This window comes from Chlamydotis macqueenii, chromosome 3, assembly GCF_036417535.1.
Source record: "Chlamydotis macqueenii isolate bChlMac1 chromosome 3, bChlMac1.mat, whole genome shotgun sequence".
Classification (NCBI taxonomy): Eukaryota; Metazoa; Chordata; class Aves; order Otidiformes; family Otididae; genus Chlamydotis; species Chlamydotis macqueenii.
In genome coordinates, this window is record NC_141558.1 from 47,787,231 (window position 1) to 47,807,343 (window position 20,113).

At 38.9% G+C, this 20,113-nt stretch overlaps 1 protein-coding gene across 1 annotated transcript in view; it reads right to left on the reverse strand.

Moving 5' to 3' along the window:
* PREP (prolyl endopeptidase) overlaps positions 1-20,113 on the reverse strand; it is a 99,142-nt gene that overhangs the window by 13,849 nt on the left and 65,180 nt on the right. The window contains exon 11 of the mRNA XM_086745260.1: positions 3,482-3,618. Within this exon, the coding sequence (XP_086601386.1) occupies positions 3,482-3,618 (137 nt within the window). The remainder of the gene's footprint in view (positions 1-3,481; positions 3,619-20,113) is intronic.

Sequence of the window (20,113 nt, forward strand, 5' to 3'; positions counted from 1 at the left end):
TAATCAATACCCACCCCGTTATGGTCACTAGTAAAGTGAGTTAGGACCCTAACTTGACCAATACTTTGAGGAAGACGTGCCTAGAGCTCGTAACAAACTTTCTCAAAGTCGTTTTTAAATTCAAGGAACCAGGTTTTATTATATAATCTGAATTCATTAATCTTTTAAAAAAGAGGCAAAATTCCAAGTGATCAGTCAGCACAAAATTCAAGTTTCATACACAACCCTGCTACTGCCTCCTGTGTTCTTCCAGGTGGGTTCTTGCTTCCAGATTTAATTTCAAGTCGACTTGGTGTCTGAGTCGCAGCAAATTGCCCTGTCACCCTGGATGCTTACAAAATATCTTGTTCTGCACGGGAAAGTCTGGCTCCCTGCTCTTCCCAACAGTCTCTACAGCCGCCTTCTCATCAGCCCTGTTTTTCCTTCTCTCCTGGGAGCAAGGTAAAGAAAGAGAGTAAAGGAAAAGGCAATAGGATCAGGAAGAAGCTAGTGAAGGGAAGAGAGGATAGTTCCTTCCCTGGGGAGCTCCTTAATGACCCTATCACTCTCTTCCTAAGGAGCATAACAAAAGAAAAAAAAAAAAAATCAGAAAATAGATCTTGCTTTTTTGCCATACAGAACAACACAAGTTGTACTTCAAGGAGCAAGAATGCTTTCCCTGTCAGGTATTACAGCTGACAGCTGCAGCTTTCTTCTTGGGCTAGTGCACTGGTGATGGGGAAAAAAATCCTTCCACTGGACTTGGTTGCTTTCTTGGCTTTTGTGGAGCAGGAGGGAGTGGTAACAAAGCAACTGAAAAGAGCAATCTTGCACTCTGCACCCCTGGCTGCTATGTTGCCTGACCTTTCTGTGGGCTTACAGTCTCTCCACACACCACCTCTTTGCTTAAAAGCTTGGTACAACCTGGCCCTGTAGCAGTGAAATGCAATTTCACAGTCTGCTTCACCATCCAGCTGTATTCCAGTACGCATTAGAAATTGCTTCTCCCATATGTGCACAGGCACATGCAGAACAGCGAAGGGGAAACGCGTTGGTTCCTGGTGGGCAATTAGCTGAATCTGAGGCATTAGTGGTGGGGCTTGCAACTGCGTTTCCCCAGCAGCTCTGCCAAGCCACTGGTGTCGGTGCCATCAGCTTTCACTCGTAATGACAGTGCTCCAGCAGGCACCACACTCGAAATGCAGCTCTTCAGTCCAGAGGGGGATATAAAAGATGCATGCTTGCATTCAAAAATAAAATACTACTGTAACTGACTTAATGACTTCGGCCTGTCATTCTTGTAGTTATTTCTGGACCCTCTCACCTGTTGGTTTGCTTCTACTGCTTTTAGTGAAAAATATTTTATTTTCACTTTTTGTGTTGGAGAAAAAAAAAAAAAAGAAAAAAAACCATCAATGTGTGAATTAAACAGAAACAAGCTGCCCAAGCCAGAGTGCTGGCTTACGTTAACGAGTGTGAAATACCTGTGACAAAATATTGTACTGGTCTAAAAAAACCACAGGATAGAAACAAATCACTTGAAAGGAGATGAAGTGCTTTGTGGAAAGTTGTAAGAGCCTTAAATTGAAATTAAAAAATCAGGAATATTTATCCAGGAACTTGTTTGTTTGTTCTTTTCAAGGTAAGCATGTCACTAACTGGTTGTGTTTCCTTAGCCATGTCTCAGCTCAGGATCAGGTGAACTATGCGGCAAGCCTCAGCCTTGACCAGCCTGTGCCTGCTTTCTCGCACTCGTGCCTGTGGTCATCTACAAAAAAGTGACCGAGTCACATCCGATCAGTCATGGTGCTGGGCTGTGGCTGGAGCAGCACTTGGACCTGGGAACTACTTGTGGAATACTACAGTACATAGTAACAGGGATGCAGTTAAACATCACTTGAAACCTGCCAGGTAAAGGTGGAACTGGATGTCTTGCCTTTCTGGCATAAATTCTCTCTTCTGACTGTCAGCTGCACTCTCTTGCTGCTGTTTGCTGGACTCCTACTAGAGTCAATTTTTAACTTGCCAAAACGGCAGAAAACCACCCACTCCCTTTTGTTGCAATAGTTTTCTGCCATTCTTGTGAGGTAAATCAGCTTAGCAAGGGCTCCAGCAAGCAGCAGGGCCAAGGGATGGGAGGTGGAAGGAGGCACTGTGAGACACCGTCTCCTTTTGCCAGCAGCCAGCTTGTGTCAGCTCTGCAGTACGTGAAATTTTATCTTCAATCAACAGATACATAATATTTACTTTAAAAAGGAAAATATGATGCATTTCATCACAGTTTTCAGCATCCACAATAAACTGTAATGAATCAGTGCTTAAGTCTAATCTAAAAAGGAATTTAAAAACTATTCTGTTTAAATAACCGTCTCTCAAAAACCACAGGAAATTAAAAATGTACCTTTAGAAGGCAGATAGAATTTCAAATAATCATAGAACACAAGATGGGAGGTCCACTGTTAGACAAGGTATTTGCTAGAAATAACAAGAAACTGTAAATACTATTTAGAAATACAATCACAGTGATCTGGAAAAGCGAGCACTACAAAGGATTTCTTGAAATGTGCTGAGTCTAAAGCAAGACTGGTAGCACCTAAACTTAACAGAATGGTTTCATAAAAGATTATTTTTGTCTTTGTGAGCTGCTCTTCCACTGTCTGAAAAACTGCTCTCCGTTCAGTCCTTTGCATTTCTGTTTTCCCCTGCCTCGCCTAGCAGCATTTCCTAGGTATTACAGACAATCACTGCCTCTTGCTAAGTCTATTCAAATTGCCTTGCTGAGGAGATAAGCCTCTTCTTTAAAGAGATCATCCATTCAGTAAAGCTTATGGCTTTTGAGGGCTACAAATCCTGTTTTGCACACAGCATTTTTGGTTTACAATGCATTGCTTTGCATATGCAGAGCCCTTATCATGTGCATCTCAAGACAGAATCATCTTTCCTCTTTCCTGATTATATGGGAACACAGTAGGATTTTGCATCTGATGTAACCTCCTCAAAAGTAAAATATGAAAATACAGCTAAATTTTAATTATTTATCTTAATTTAAACAAATACTCAATTTTCTATAATATTTAGACACAGGTCATTGTGTAATTTGGAAAAAAATAGAACTTCCTATGCTATTAGTTCAGCAAAGGGCTCAAACACTTGCTTAATATAAAATGCCCATATGCTTTTCTGTGGAGCTCAGTGACAAAGCAGGAAGAGTTTAAGGTGTGATCCCAAGGGCAGGGTGCCTGCTGTAAACCTCAGAAGAGCACAGCATTCCTCTGCTTTGACATAGATTTCTTCTGTGACCCTGGGCAAATCTCTTGAATTCAGAACTAACAAATCAGACGAATGATGCCTGGACACTGATGTGCAGTCCTTACGGCCCCCATCTTGCTTCCTGGAGACCTGAAATGCATTACTCTGTCAAATCCACAGTCAACCCTGCCCTCAGTCTATGACAGCTGTTATACCAGATACTTCAGAAGAAGGTATAAATTACCCTGCTTACCTGTAGCTTGGTGTAATTGATATGTTGAAGCCTCCGTATCCGTACAAGAAGGCAGGATGAGAACCATCCAATTTAATTCCTTTCTTGTGAATAATAAACATTGGGATCTTAGTACCATCTTTGCTAGGGTAGAAAACCTAAGACAAGAGAAAAAGAAATCTGAAATGCTGTTGTTATTGTAACTCTCCACATCTGCTGTTAGCAGGAATCAGAGGCAATCACTTTCATGCTGTAAAACTTCCCGAGCAAGCCGCACCAATTGCCCAGGTCAGGTTCAGTAACAGCCATCACCTGCTTGGTTGTTTAATAGCTCTGGAAAACATATGAAAATGAGAGAGTACAAAGGGCTTGACAGTAACATTTTTCTATATCCTGGCCATCAATTCTACATACAAGGGTTTAAGAAAATGCTACAAAACCAATACAATTATCTGCAAGGAAAGACTGGTGCGAAAATGCAAGAACTGCATGGTCCATCATATATTAAAGCAGCAAAGACTGAGCTGGCAAGGAGAATGAACAGAACTAAAATCAGATTTCCAATCTAAAATTATAACTTCTAAAAATGTCCCTTTTTAAAAATTCAAAATATCAGACACTAGACAAAGTAGACAGAGAAGAAAGAAATTAATGACAGGGTAGTGACTTAGAGACCTCACTAAAACTTACATTGTTTTGGATAACAGAGTGCTATGTTTCTCCCAAATAAATACGTAAAACTCTCTGAAGAACTGGTCTCGTACTGCTGAAATCAGAGGATTATTTTATTTTACTTGATGCAGCCGTCTTGTTTGTAAAAACATAAATTTAATCACAAGAAGAAGGCTAAAGATATTTTAAAAGTCACAGATTTTCAGTTTTATTGTTAATACATTGGCATTAACAACATTTATCAACAGAGTCATTTCACACACCAGACTCAAGTCAAAAGAAAAAACCTTGAATAGCTGAAGACTTTGTGTCTTACTAAGCCTTATGAAAAATATGTGACTACTAAACACTTGTACATGCAGCACAAATTCACCAAAATGAGTTTGTATCCAGCCACAGTGGACTAAGCCCTGTCCAGTCTTCCCAGGTTGTCTCAAGGACCACCTCACCTCATCAGAGCCGTAACATAAGCCACGACATGAACTTTTGCAGCACTTGGTACATTTGCAGGCATTATCTAGCAGTAGAACCAGGAGCTCTAACACTGCAGAAGCCCTAAACCCATCCATCAGGAGAACTGAACTACCTGCTGGCTTTCAGGAAATCGGCTTCCAAAACACTAAGTATCCACGTAGCGCATGCATTCACATGTCTTTCTATTTCTGCCACAGCACTGCGTGAACTTAAATGCTAAATTCCATGTACACAAACATAGGCTGCAATTACTTAACACAGTTCCCATATCTTGTTGTTTTGATGCATGTATCTGCCTGCACGCTCTACTTCAGGATCCAGCGTATCTTATTTTGACAGTCAAGCAAAATATGTGGGTGTAAATGCAGTTTACTGCTTGTCCTAAAGTTCTGGTTGACTACTTTTCATTGCTCTGCTTTTAGCATCATTGCTTGTAGCTTCTAGGCTAATTAGAACAAAGTAGTAGTAAATGAAAAATTACACTCATATTTTTTTGCATGTTTACAACCTCTGTGCTTTTAAATGAAATTGAGTTACCATGCTTTACAAAGCACACAATCAACAGGATCTATTTTTATAACAAATGAGGCCCAACAGTAATATGAACCTGTGCAAGACATTTATTCTGAGCATTGCCTGTAATGTGAAACATGTAAATCCACGTGGTATGCTAATAAAAAAAATCACATTTAATTTTAGTTTAACCGTGGCTAAGAAAATGTGAAAAATTTCAAATAAAACCACATCTACCTCTGAAGGCTTCACCTTTCATCATATTCCAGATAAAATTCAGTATTTCACAGTTCCCAGCAGATGGAAAAATTCAGAACAAAAGCCTGAAGGCACTTTTACACAGATGAAATCACCATTTCCAACTACTGCCACCACTAAATCTTTACTGACAAAGGTCTCATCAGAATGCACTGCAGTAGAATAGAAGGGATTTTCATTTTAAGTAGTTAGCTGAATGCTACAAACAAATAAAATATCTGATGGACAGGAGAACTGCTGAGGCTGGTGACAAGGACTTCCAGAAAGACTCCAGTTGCTGCTGGCAATTCACATGAAGTGAGCTCCATGCCCTCCTACGTTTCCAGCAACTTACTGCTGTTGACCAGTCCTTTCCTGATGATTAAAGAATGCTGCTAATTTTCCTGCTTCCTTCTAAACAAGGGGCTTTTAAAAATTTTTTTTTTTAAATAACTCTCTGAAAACTGACTTTAGTAGGGCTTTTATCATCAGCAGCTAAGATTAAATAACACACCATGAAATGAAAACTCAACAACAACAACAAAAAAGACGCATGTCAAGGTGACATTTGCAATTTAAGAGTTTTCACTCCTATCTTTGTTAAAATAATGATTACCTCTCCCTCCAAGATGAACAAACGGGAGGGGGGTGGAAATCAATTCAGTGAGACACCGAGATATGTGAAGCTATTTAAGCTTCTCCAAATAGACTATTTTCAACAACTGATTCAATCTCACCTTTAAATTAGGTGTTATCTCTGAAGCAAGTCCAATGGTTTATTCATGTAACCAAGAAAGGGATGTGCTTCTATCTCAAAGATTAAGGTAAACTGGCAAGGGCAAGCCCTAAAAAGAAGAAATTCCCATGATGCTATTTCATGCCTAATTTTAGAAGCTGTCAGCTTTTACGGGAGTAAATGCTCATAAAAGGGTACTACTGTTTTCTGCCTTATCACAGCTAGGAGTGACCCACTTTACTGGTCACACCATATTATTCACCGTTCATATATTTTCAAATAAAGACTCTCATGTCACTACAGCTGTCAGCGCACATAAGAAGAGGACAAATTAGCAAAGCGATTTTTGGAGGGAAAAGGATGGAGGACAATGCTTCAGACATACTGTTATGAATGATGAAACTCATCATTCAGAGAGGGACATGCTAAAAATAAATACTTTTGGCCTCCAGGAATGCACCAGCAAGGCTGTGTGGTTGACAGGACGCTCCTGCTGCATGCAACCCTTCATGCTATTCTAGGAGCATACCGCTGGAGCAACAGCAGCCCTGAAATAGTTGCAGCTAACTTCAGCTCACGCGAATGTCCCCATCTGTCACACGGCAGAGGGGTCTCAGTGCTCAGGGCCAGAAAGAATCACTTTCACTTCAGATGCCAAAACCTGAGGCATAAATTTATAGCCTCTATTCTTATTATTATGACCCAGTGAGAAAGCAAGACTGTGTGCACGATTGCTCATTACCATAAACTATGTAAAAATCAAGCTATATAAGCTACATAATCTTTGTCATTCTTCTTTAGTGCATAGATATACATTTATGGAGTGAGTTGGGTTTGTGTTGGTTTTTTTTTTTTTTTTTCCTTCAAACTTGGCATTCAAAAGCAATTTACACTCGATTTTTACCTAAAAAAGCCACTGGAAGTTTACTGCCAAGACAGTTTACAGAATAAGTTCTGCAGTAAATTCAGGCAATGGCTGTGTGACAGGATTTGTAAATTCACTTAGGAATTAAGTGGTGTGAAAAAATCAGTATATTCACTCCTATGGAGAGGTCTTCCTCTTCCTAACTATTGTTTGTTTTAAATATGCAGTATTTATCCTAGGTGAATCTTCACATAGGAAAGAGGGGAACAATCAGCCAATGTTGTAGACACAGACCTAAATTCAGAAAGACTCTAAGTTTATCCACTCCTGTCTCTGCAGTGACAAGAAGTGTCCTCTCCTTCACAAGTTGCCATGAGGCAAAAATAAATATTTTAGCTTTTGAAAAGTTAAGAGGACTTGAAAGAAAGAGGTTGAAGAGAAAGTTTTTCTTATATTTGTCTGTAAGAGAATATAGCTAGACATTGAGACTTAAACACAGAACTAAAAAGAATTTTGGCAATCATCCACTGTGCACTTCTTTTGTGAGTAAACACGAAACCAGTATCATTGAATATTAAAGGAAATCATACAATCATCACAACAAATAAAGAAATAAAACTAATCTGCCTGAATACTCACATTGTGTTACATAATTAAAAATACCTAAAACTACTGAAATTGAATAGAAACGTCTTTAAAAAAAAAAAATTAAAAACTCAGCAATTTGTGAGGATTCAGTTTCACTTTTTCTCTCTTTCAGAAATGTTTTCTCTCTTTATATAATGGAGAGATTAAAAGATGTATGTAATTAAAATTGTTCAGGGAAAACAGTGCATGTACACCTGAAATCACATTACTTTTACATAACCAAAAATTCTTCTAAGCAAAACCCTACCTCAAACTTGTACAGACTTGAAGTTAACCTTATAAAGGTAAGATTCCACACAGGTTTTGAAATATCACTACAAAACACAGATTAAAATAATCTTATCCAAAGAAGTCTAATACAGATATTTTTAAGCTGTGAACAATACCTGAATGTCTAGAAACCTTTTACAGCTTTTCTGACTTGCTCATTAATGGCAAAGATAATTAATATCCAATTAAAAAGTTATTAGTTTAGCTTTTCAGAAATAATTATTTCCTACAGATAATACATGAATTTTACATATGAAAAGAAATTTTGAATTCTGGGACCTGAAAACATCCCCTAAGTCACAGTAGGCTAATTATTCTTAGAAAGCCACTAGTGAGTCTAAAAATGTCTCTCTCAACCTCTCTTTCAAGATTAGGTACTACATACCAGAGATATCAATTCTTTCCATGCCTTTGTGTGCTTGATCAAAACCAGGTAACAGTTACACTTGTCATTAAATTGACGCATCCATTGTGCAAAATGCCAAAGAATTTTACGAAGAGCAACTAAAAAGGCATAGAAATCATGCTGGAATGTTCCTTAATAAAAATGCATGTTCAATAATTTAGGCTTAATAACGCCAAGACAATGCCTTTAAAATGAGTTTTGTTCCAATGTCTTCTATAGCAGTTTTACTGAGCTAATTCCTTTTCATTTGAAATAAATACAGAATGTAGCAGTCTCTTGAAATTTAGCAATTGTTTTCTGCTTCTAGGTAGGAACAGCTGCTCTCACACCCAGCTGCCGTGAATCCGCTAGCCACCACTACAAAGTTCCAGGCAGCACTAGAGCAGCGCGGTGTCCCGTTGGGTCCCAGCAGACACGGGTACAAGTGAAGCACGCACGGCTGTGTTGAGTTGTGTCGATCAAAGGGAACAACTACTTCAGTTTTTTTCAAGCATCCAGTTTCACATAAAGCATTTCCTTCATCAAGTGTGAAATGGTGATTTCTTGTCACACTTACGCCAGCATTTGTGTTTTGAGGTTTGGGGAAGAAAAGCATAAGGAATTAACTACTTAACCGTCACTCATGTTTCCCAAACATCACAAATGCTTTGTGAAAGGCTCAGAAGTTTAAAAATCCCCCATAATTATCTTTGAAAGATGACCGGAAGAGTAAACTTAAGGAGTAATCCCTAGAGAAAGTTCTGTTACATAGACAGCAGCATCAGGATGTTTAAACCTGTATTTAGGTAGAGAGATAATGGTGCCTGAGGCTGAACAATGCTACACAGCAACACCTCCCACTGACAGCTCCTAATAGCTGCTACTCAGTGCTTCAGAAAGGCAAGCCACAAAGACCCTACCTTCACACTAGCAAGTCTGAACATTTCAGCACTGGCAGGCAGGGAGAAATCCTCTCCTTGAGATTGCCAGGGCAGAAATCTCATCAATTCAAACAGAATCATGCATTGTTGTGTACACAGCCTCCCTACAGCCCATTCAATCCCACATTGCCCCTGACCTTACAAAAAAACCTGATACTAGTCTAGGGCTAAAGACTATATAGCACATCGTAAGCACAATGCCTTATTTATTGCAGCAGTGGCATGGACCCAAGTATAAGAACATCAGTGGCCCCATGGACAGCTCTGGCAGCCAGCCAATGGCCACCTGTAAGAGCAGTTCTTACCAACCACTAGTTTGTGTATTCCTATATACAGGATGAACCAGAAGTCAGGAGAAGTAATAGAGAACTATTACCACTACACAGCAAATCCACGGCATTTGAGGTTTCCTTTCTTTGGAGGGGAATCCTCATCAATCTTCTTTAAACCTCTTAAATTAGCTTAAAGCAATTCCGTGTGGGTTGCAAAGCCTGGTTAATACAGAACTGGACAGTGGCCAAAGTAACTCAGTACAGTAAAAATTAATGCAGGTAAAATCCAGAAAGAAGGACACCCGCTATAGACATTTGCAAAAGCACTATGAAAATAACCAGGAAACCTTTTAGAAGAAATTGTTTCACTGCTCACCCACCAGGACAAAAAAAACAGCCTCATGCTGACAGAGGCAAAGTGACAGAGATGCCAGTGCATGACTGGCATGGCAGAAATGGCTTTTAAATCACACTTTTCTAGATTAGTTAAAAGGCAGCATTGCCTTTACAGAAAGCGTTAGCAGTAAATGAGATCCAATGAGACCCCTCTGCTCCACTTTTGCAACCTGAAAGACTTCTTGTCTCTTCTCTGAATGTTTATCCTCTGCCTTTCACTGTGATCTCAGAGCTTCCTGCAGCAGAATCATTAACATCTGCCATCCCTTTTCTCTCATCAATTTGCCTTAAAGAAAATTTAATGTACAGTGTAGAGACAGACAGATATCAGATAGGTAACATTTAGCTTTTTAGTTAAATACACATTGTAGTGATGTTAAAACAGAATAAAGTCCCAGGAACAAACTTAGTCTCTTGAATTACCTCTGTGCTTAAAGAGAGAAGAAATATATTACTATGAAGCAGTATAGCATGAGATAAAGAAAGGGCTGTCTCAATGGAAGTAGCACACTGTTATAAATAAAAACATGAGTAACAGTTGATGGCTAGTGCAATTTCTTTCATTAAATCAATCTTTACTTCATTGAGAAAACTGCTCTGACAGGAGACAACTCACTGTAATAGTGTGTAGGCATTAGAAAGCAAACACCACTTATCCTCCATGCTGGAAATCAGTTCAACCTGTCATCAAAAAAGTTGTAAGAATAAAAATGTAGAGGCAACTTACCATGCGGTAAGCAAGGGGAAAAACTCACCTTATGCAAGTTACTCCACAAGAACTATTCTTATTTATAGTTTTACACTGTGGTAGGCGCACACATCTAATTCAACATGCTGAGAAAGAGATATGTTCACTCAAATAGTAAATGGCTAATTCAGCTTTTCTGTTCCTGACTCCATCTTGCTCAAAACTTGCTCCACTGTTGAGCTCTTATAAGCTTAAAAAAGACAACACAAGGTGGGTGTTGGTCTCTTCTCCCAAGTAACTAGTGATAGGATGAGAGGAAATAGCCTCAAGTTGTGGTAGGGGAGGTTTAGATTGAATGTAAGGAAAAATTTATTTACTGAAAGAGTGGTCAAGCATTGGAACAGGCTGCCCAGGTAAATGGTGGAGTCACCATCCCTGGAGGCGTTCAAAAAACATGTAGGTGTGGCACTTCAGGACATGGTTTAGTAAGCATGGTGGTGTCGGGTTGACAGTTGGACTCGATGATCTTAGAGGCCTTTTCCAACATTAATGATTCTATTCTATCTCTGTTGGTTTTTCTTCCTAACACAGGAGCATCTAACATGGTTCAGGGTGCTCAAATTTCACCTGTAAACCTGTACAAAAAGTTATTGCACAGAAGAAATTCAATCTTGACACTGGTGATGTGAAATGTCCAGCTTGTGTCAAAGCCCCAACAGGACCCACACATTCCACTTACATTGCCAAGAAGCTTTATTTAAGACTTTCAATAGCTGGCCAACTTCAGAGCACTCTGCTTCCTGTTCCTTAGAAAACCATATCCTGTTTATAGATGTCAAGTTGGCTACCTGAAACCAGAGGTGCTATAAATCACTAGACACCTACTAAAATTCTGCATGTGGCTAGCACAATACTGGAAAAATAGCTGATACTCTTCATTCCTACTCTTTGATTTGAAAAGAAACAGATCATCTACACTGGACAACGCATGTTTCAAAATCAGTCCCAGATCACTCATCCCGTGAATATTTATTCTGAAGAACTTACTGAAATAAACAGGTCACTTAAAAGTACTGTGAAGCACTTCCACGTGTGGTTTCTCACTCATATTATAGCTACACATAATTTAATTTCTGAGATTTAAGCTTGAATTTAAAATTATCCATTTGTGGTCCTACATGATTAAAAAAAAACCCATGGGAGCAAAAGAAAAAAACCCTTCAGAAAGGTCAAGGAAAAGGTCCTAGAAAATATTTGGGATGCTAGCTTAGAAGAAAATAATTCTAAGGATCAGATGCTATTGATTTCAACGGTTGTGTCTTGGGGACCACCTCCTTACTGCAGAGACAATATTTCAGGCTCATCTATTGTTTTCAGACTTGCAGTACTCATTGTGCAGAGAAGAAAAATCACCCAGCAAGTAGCAGGAAGTAGAAGAGAATGATGAGAGTGAGTTTTTGTGACATTGCTGTAGCAATGCTTAGGGAAAAAAAAACTAAACCAAAACCAGTATAAAGCAACCCAGGAAAAATATTGGTTGACGGTGTAATTTCCAGACAGATGTCATAACAAGACTTTAAGGTACTTCTTAACAGGAACACCACGGAGTGTGCTGATACATCCCTGTGATACTGTTGGAACACTTTTTTTTCTTTTTAAGTCGTCAGACCAACAACAGCTTTCAGTAATCTTTTCTTTCTTGGGCAAAATGTGAACAAGACAGCAAAATTCAACAAACTTTTATCACTTATAAGGAATTTAAGCGCTAATAGTCACACTCAACAGCTCAAATTGAGTGTGACTAAACTCTAACCATCTCAAGTCAACTTCAGTGAGTGCTAGCAGTTCAAAAACCAACAGTAAGTGGAAGGTAAAAGTCAGGGACGTTCCTACTGGTAAGAGATTCCCTGATTTTAAGCATTCTACCATCATGCTTTGAAGCTTTTCTGCATCTTGTAGATTTTCAGTTGTTATCAGTGATCACTGTGCACTATTACTTTCAAAAATAATTGACAAATTAACTGAAAAGCAAGCAGTTCAGGGAGCTGTCAGGGAGAATTTATGTATCAATTTTCCCTGTCTGTGTGTACAGCAAGTCAGAACTAAGGAAATAATCTATTTCTTGATAACATTCATCTAAACAGTTGAAAAACTAGTTACTATGAACAAAAAATATATTTCTAGGAGGCTTCCCTTATCCCATAAATTTCCTGGGAGATGTTTCAAGGACAGAGCAGAAATAATTAATCTCAGGAAAGATGATATTCTATCAGTACCTCTGGGCAGTGTTGATAAAATCAAATCAGCTGCTAAATGAAGATGCAAACTAGATTACCCTTAATAAAATTGCACATTGATGAATTTGTACTGAATCATAGGCAGACAAAAGCCCACAGAAAAAAAAAGTCACATAATTAGTGACTGAACTGTTTCTGGGTGGAAATTGACCTGCTACCTCCTTTCCTTTTCCTTGCAAAAATACATTCTTTCAGAATGCCCCAAGATTTCATAATTTTAATTTTTTTTTACTACTTCTGATCTTATAGTGAGGGACAAAAGATAAGTTCTCCCGAATGATCCCACTCATATGAGTGTTCCACTTACACAAGTTGATGACTGCACCTCTGGATACTTATGGAAGCACTTTGTGTTTATTTTGTCCTCTCTCTTCACCAGTGAACGACAATTTCAGGAAAGAAAAGAACACAAATCCATACACCATCAAACCTGTCTAGACAAAAAGCTATTAACTAAGAAGCTTTTTTAGCTCTGCCTTATATGTTATTAGTGCATTTTTTTTTCTGTGTTTGGTATGAATGGAGACTATCATTTGAAAGCATCCAGCAAGAGGTTTGGCTGTGCCACAGAATACTGATAAAAGATTAACTGAAGAGGTTCCCCAAAATTGCTTCATTTCTATGTAGTAAAACTTATTTTCTCGGTACAAACTGAACTGCTCATAAATATTATACGACCATCTTGGTTAATATGCATCCTTTTCTAAGGTAATAACATTCACAGTCAAAGCAAGACTTGTAGCTTTAGTTTACAAGATACACTATAATTTTCTTCCCCTTTTTCCTTAAAATTACAGAGACTGCTCCAAGCAGTGGCCACACAGTCTCATTTACTTTACAGAGGCTCCTGGGTTAGTCTGAATGAGGTCTATGTAAGATCTCATCAACATTTTAAATTGCTGTTTTCCATTAATGTTCACCACTCTCTACTCCTCTAATCTGTTTTCCACCATAGTGATGAATGTTAATTACCAAAACCAACAAAAGAATCTTAATCCATCAAGCAGTTTTGGCCTCAGGTGAAGAAAGCAAGTAGAATTTTATTGGACTGCTGTGATATATATTAGAAGTTTATCTGCATTTTTCATTAGTTTTAAATATTACCAATTATAATTTGGTTTTTTTTCTCCTATATGTAGTTAATGTATAGTTACAATTATTCATCTTCCAAACATACCATTTATTTCTGCCCTCCTTTCAAGCCATGGTTGGTGAGGGCCCTGCAATGGCCTGCATTTGTATGCTATCCAGCACACCAGTGAACATGGTCCATGACTAAGACTCCTAGGTGCTGTGATAACCCAAGTAAATAAAGGAGCAACAATCTTCTATTTTGTTCTCTGCAGGCTGCTGTACCACCTTAAACCTCTCCGTATCACTTGTATGCCAAGCCTAATAAATGACTGCATAAACTAGCTACCAACTTGTGTGTGCTTGGAGGCCTGCAGCTCCAAAACACAAAGCTCCCAGCTCTGCCAGAGCTGTTTCTATTCTGGAAACACTCCAGTTCCCTGGTAGCCTACAGGGACACCGTTCAGAATGAGAGATGCATCCACTGTAAAGTATTTAAATGGAATACGGAGCTGCAGGGAAGCTTAACTGCGAACAGGAAACACTGAGATGCTGCAGAAAAGAGGGGACAAGGGAGTGCTTTTTTGGAAGGAGAAACAAACAGAAGGCAAAAAGTAAAATGTAATCCAGTAAGGCCAGAAATACAATATACTATACTCTGACAGGTGCAGTCACCTACAGGATAGGCAACAACTGACAAAAAAGATTCAGAAAAGTATCTTGGGAGTTATAGTACAGACCAAACTGAACCTGAACAAACAATGAATTGTTAGGGAAAAGGCAAACTCTATACCGGGACATGCAAGCCAAAGTCTCACTGGTAAGATGTATGAAGTAATGCTTTCTGCTGTATTCAGCATTTGCAAAGCCTCAGCTAGAGTCCTGTGTTCAGTTTAAACCATGGCACATCATATGTGCTGTCCACCTAAAGAGATTCCGGGGAAAGAAAGAGCAGTGATAGGAGGCCCAGAAAATACAATTCACTAGAAAAATTGAACAGAGTGCAGTCTTGTTTTTTTTTTTCCCCAGTCTAAAGAAAAAAAAAAAAAACAAACCATAAAGACACATGGTGACAATCTCTAAATATGCAGAAGTTCACTGTAACTAGAAAGAGAATTACCTGTCTTCCATGTCTGTAAGTGACACAAAGCAATGCATTCCAACTGCGGCAAGGGAATTTAGGTGAGACCTCGTGGCAGACACCCCGCTCCCTGCCTTCCTGCAAAAGCTTTTTAACAGTAAGTACAGTGAGACAGTGGGACAGATTGCCTAGGGAGACTGAAGGCTTTTAAGCACAAGGCAGACAAAAGCCGGGCAGGAATGCTACAGGCAGAAGTGATCTACCACAGACTCCAGGACAGCTCAGCAGGCTCTAGCCTTGGTAGTCACGATGGCCAGCACTGGGACATGGGTACCTGACCACGCTGCCACTACCTCCAACCACATTCAGGCACTGAAGTTCTTCCCTTTGCCAGTTTTTCTCTCCTTTGTTTATTACAGCAGCTCTGCCACAGGTTTTTCTGTTCATAACTGCAACATCATCTGCTGGGCAGTAAGAGCTGGTTGTTTGCTTCTTGCAGGAAAAGCCAGTATCGTTACCTTTTGGACTGCAAGGATCTTTTGAGATTCTTTTACTCATGTTTTATATGATTTAAAGAAGAGAGGCTTCAAAAGTAAAAGTGGAGAAGACAAAGGGACTGAAAGAGAACAAGTGCCTCCCTTCTCTCTGCCTTCTCCCTTTCACAAAACAAAAATTGTCTGAGAGAATGTGAAGGCCATCCAGGGAATTGATGTACATAACAAAATCAACAGGAATAACTGCTGAGGATAGAGATATGTTCAAAAATCCACAACTTGCACTGAGAATTTTTACTAGTTAAATTTCAGAAAATGGTTTAAATTTTTAAATATTAAAAACATAAATGTTCAAATTAAAAACAAAAAGAAAATATTTTAAAATTCGCCCATATATATAATACAGATGTGTAAACATGCATACGGAGAGTGCACAATATTTTATTCTCAAGTAGCATGGGCTTCACTAACAAGTAAACCACTATAATTGCTATTGTTCTGCAAACCTACTCAAATTTTAAAAACATTCTGTGGTAGACATAGATATATACCTGTGTACATAACTCTTACTAAATGTAAGTCCCTTTCTTTGGAATCCTAATGACTGCTCGACAGACTTGCATGACACTGCTAGCACAATACTGAAAAAGACAACCAGAAGAGTCTGGTTGTCTCAGTGGCCTGGTAAAGGCATCCAGTGTGTTTCCCTGATAGATCAATACTGGTCCCACACCAGTGATGACTGACAACTGCAATAATCTGATGATCTTTTGCCAACTGTGTGAATAAAACCAATGACTGTGGTCCCAGAGCAATCTGTCCTCAATGCAGCATTACCATCACAATTTAACACCCTCCTGGGTAGGCTCCAGGAGGCAAAGTAATGGGTGGGCAGATGGACAGAAATTTGCAGAGGAGCGCTCTCATCCTGAACAATGCTGGCACACCAAAGTTTGACATTTAGCCTCAAAACAAAGGGACAGAGAAAAGAAAAGTGGTAGCTACCACTTCTTTCTTTCAGTAGAGGACTATACATTAAGCCTTAGTGTGCTGAAATTTTCAATTTTTATGACTGCTTGGTCTGAGCAAGAATTAAACAGCCATAAAGAAGCTTTGAAGAGGTTGTTTTGTGGAAGCATCCTGTGTGTTTGATCCTCCACCGCTGACGGAATTGGCCATTCAATCTGCCCTATACAAGACACACAAACACCACACTGATAAAAAACAAACCCAGAGTTTTGTCAGCATTTAATACTACTAAAGATATCGGGAGCGGGGGCTTTTTATAGATGCTGAAGTTCTATGAACTGCTACTTGTGTAAGACTTCAATAATCAGCTTGATTAAGTTTTCAAACCACATCCGAAGACTCAACTCCGAGGATAAGCAAAAAGAGGAGTAGCAAACCACCGCCACCAGAACAGCAAACCATCAGAACATATCCTCAGCGTAACACCTCGTCAATGTGCAACCATGAACAAATTTCATTCTGAATGTTTCTGCTCCTGTAGAATGAAGCTAATAATACTCAGTACCTTTGAGAAAGGCTATAGGCTTATAGAAAAGGGAGAAGAGAAGTTAAAAGAAGATTCCCACTGAGAATCATTAAATATAATTCTTACTTATCTTGAGTAAGGGAGTTAATTAAAATAGTAATGTGTTCACAGTTAATTACTGGAGGTGAGATCAATCACAGGAGTGAATATGAAAGCTGGAGAAAAAAAAGAAAAGGGGGAAGAATCTTCAGTGATTTGTTTAGAGGACAATAAATGAGCATTTTCACTCCAACAATATTCTCATTTTAATCTCTCTATATCAGCAAAGAACCTACCCACTGAGATTCCTGAGGGCTTAAACACACATGCTCATTTAAGGTGTCTGAGTGAATGACATTTTAAATCTCTTTTTCCTGATGGTAAAATGTATTTAGTAATTTACAATGAAAATAAAAACCTGTTTTTTGCTCATAATTAACAACGTGATCATTTAAGACATGAGAGGCTGTTAAACAATCCTTTAAGCTCTTGTTTAAAACTCCAGTGTGTAAAAAGGATTCTCTACTCTATGTTCAATGGTTACAGATCTGTTTTAAGCCATGTTATTACACCTTGTATTTAAAGAAATTTTAAGAAAAAAATGGAGCACAGAATGTAGCTGGGAATCAAGTACACCAACTAACATCTCCATTCAGTAGAAAAGTGGAAAACAAACCACTAGAAGTTCAAACAGAAGTTCTACTGAGTAAGGCATAAGAAGAACATTTCACAATGAATTTTAGTTAAACTATTAGACAATCACTTCACTTGTAGACTTGAGTTAATGTTTTTACAATGTCTTGAGTATGAAGGTTTACAAACTCTCTCGTAATATTTTAAGAAGCTCTTCAATTCCCTGCATACTTAGCAGAAAAAGAAACAATCTAATATTAAAAGCTTGGAAGTGAATCACAAAGCCTATATAATGATTCAAATGAACAGAGAGACTGGTATTTTTATATTATCCCTCCACACTGTGTGGTCTGGTATTGTGCTAATTCTTCCTAGGAGCAGTTCTGTACTCCTCCATCCCAACCACATTTCCATTGTTCTGCATTCTGCTGAACAAAAGCTCCCAACATCCTAAACAGTGCAGCAATCTTCTGTGGTATGCAAGAAGGGGATAAAGCAATCCCAGACATTAAGACTTTAAACCAGAATTTGAACTGGACCAGTGAAGAAAGCAATGCAAAATCCTATTACTGCACATTCTTACTTGGAATACGGAGATCTCATTCCTACTCCAGACACTTAGGGAATATCATAGTCTGCCAGAATTACTGGTGTGAATTATCTGAAGTACATTGGATAGAGCTGCTTAAATATAATGGGTGTAGAGCCAACTACTACTCCTCTGCTGAGGGACAAGGATTTCAAAGTTCAAGAGCATGTAAGGTCATTATGGGAAATCCTTCACTTGATACCCTTCTAGACAAAGTTCTTCAACACTAACAAATTTCCCCCTTAAAATTGAGCGTACTTTGGCTGCAAATACGTAACACATTTAACACACAATCTCTTGGCTTTCAGGAAATACAGAGCCTTAAAACTAGAGGACTACATTTGCAGTTAGTATTTCTTCACTGACCTGCAATTAGAAGAGGTAATGGCAGATTAAAGTGGTGCTTGTGACAACTGCACACCAAAGGCGTAAGACGCTAAATTCACATTGGCAAACAGCCAATACTGCCACAGTTGTCACTTTGATTTTGTTGATGTCCTCCAGAACGAGATTGTTGTCTTGGTGCCAAAACCACAGCCATTGCCAAAACACTGGCAGAGATCAGAACTGAAGACTTCAGTCTTCTCCCTGGGAGCTGACAGAAGCAGCTCAAAGCTCATTTCCCCCCTGCAAGTGGGCAGGTGTCTGCCACACTGTGGCAGCACTGAAACTGGTGTATGTCTTCACATTCTGCCTGCCACCCCATCCCCACCAATATTTCTTCACCCTCTCCTCACTGCAATATGAAACCACAAGGAAATAAAAGGAATAAAATAAATAAATTTAAAACACCCAATAAGCAACTCGTTTTCCCCAAGTATTAGTTCTACCCTCCCATCCCATGACATCAAGGCAGGATTCAAACCCCAAATACTGTTAGAAGCAACAAAGTCCACCTCCTCAAAAATCAATCCCCTTTTGGCTCTGCTGAATCCTCAGGAGGGGGAAGAAAAGGATGCCAGACCAACTTATTCCCCTGAAAAAAAAGGGGAGAACCCTTTGTCTCTGCTCAGAATCAATGTAAAAAGTACATGCTTCTCTGGTATGGGACCGCTTTTTCTCAACAGAGATAAATTCAGAGCTACTGAATTTCTCTTGAACTCCAGTGTTCTATTCATAAATACTCAGATAAGGGAAAGAAACAACTGTAAGACCATCTCTATATCCACACTGAAAAAAGAGTGACAGTATCAGATCTTGCACTGCTAAGCAGGCCTTACTACAACTTTCAGAGGATGCTGCTTTCCTCTGCTGTCTGCTGTTACTTTTTATTTTAATGAGGAATCTAATCCTCATGGAATGACACCACCAGCAACGGTGAGATCCAGGAATAGCGTGGGCAGGTGCTGTGCACAAGTTTCTCCCAAAACTCTGCTAATCAACCTCAAGCCTGACTCATCTTCTCTCAGCATTGCACTTTCCTGAAACAGAGATTAACCACTGTGCCAAACTGTACGGTGTCAAGTTCCGCTAGGAGTTAGAATGACTGTAGACAAATTTTCCCTATTAATGACTCATAACTTGAAATCAGTCCTGTAAGGGCTTGAAGATGGACATGAAAGACTGAACAATAAAAGAATAAACTTTAATGAAAATTATTTCACCTATAAAAATAATTTCTGCAAGAGGAGGAAATTAATCACAGACCCAAGAAAATAAATATCCTTTTTAAGAGTTGTCCTTCTTTCATCTCCGCAACAGTATCTAAACAGCAGCTGCTTTTAAATCAAACTAAGTTGTAAAACAAAGTTGTGTTATGAATTTCATCATTCTTCTGCACAAGCTAATCCAAAGTGCATCTGTCAATAGCAACATCTATTTTTGGTTCATCTCAAACTATTTTAAGGACAGTACTGG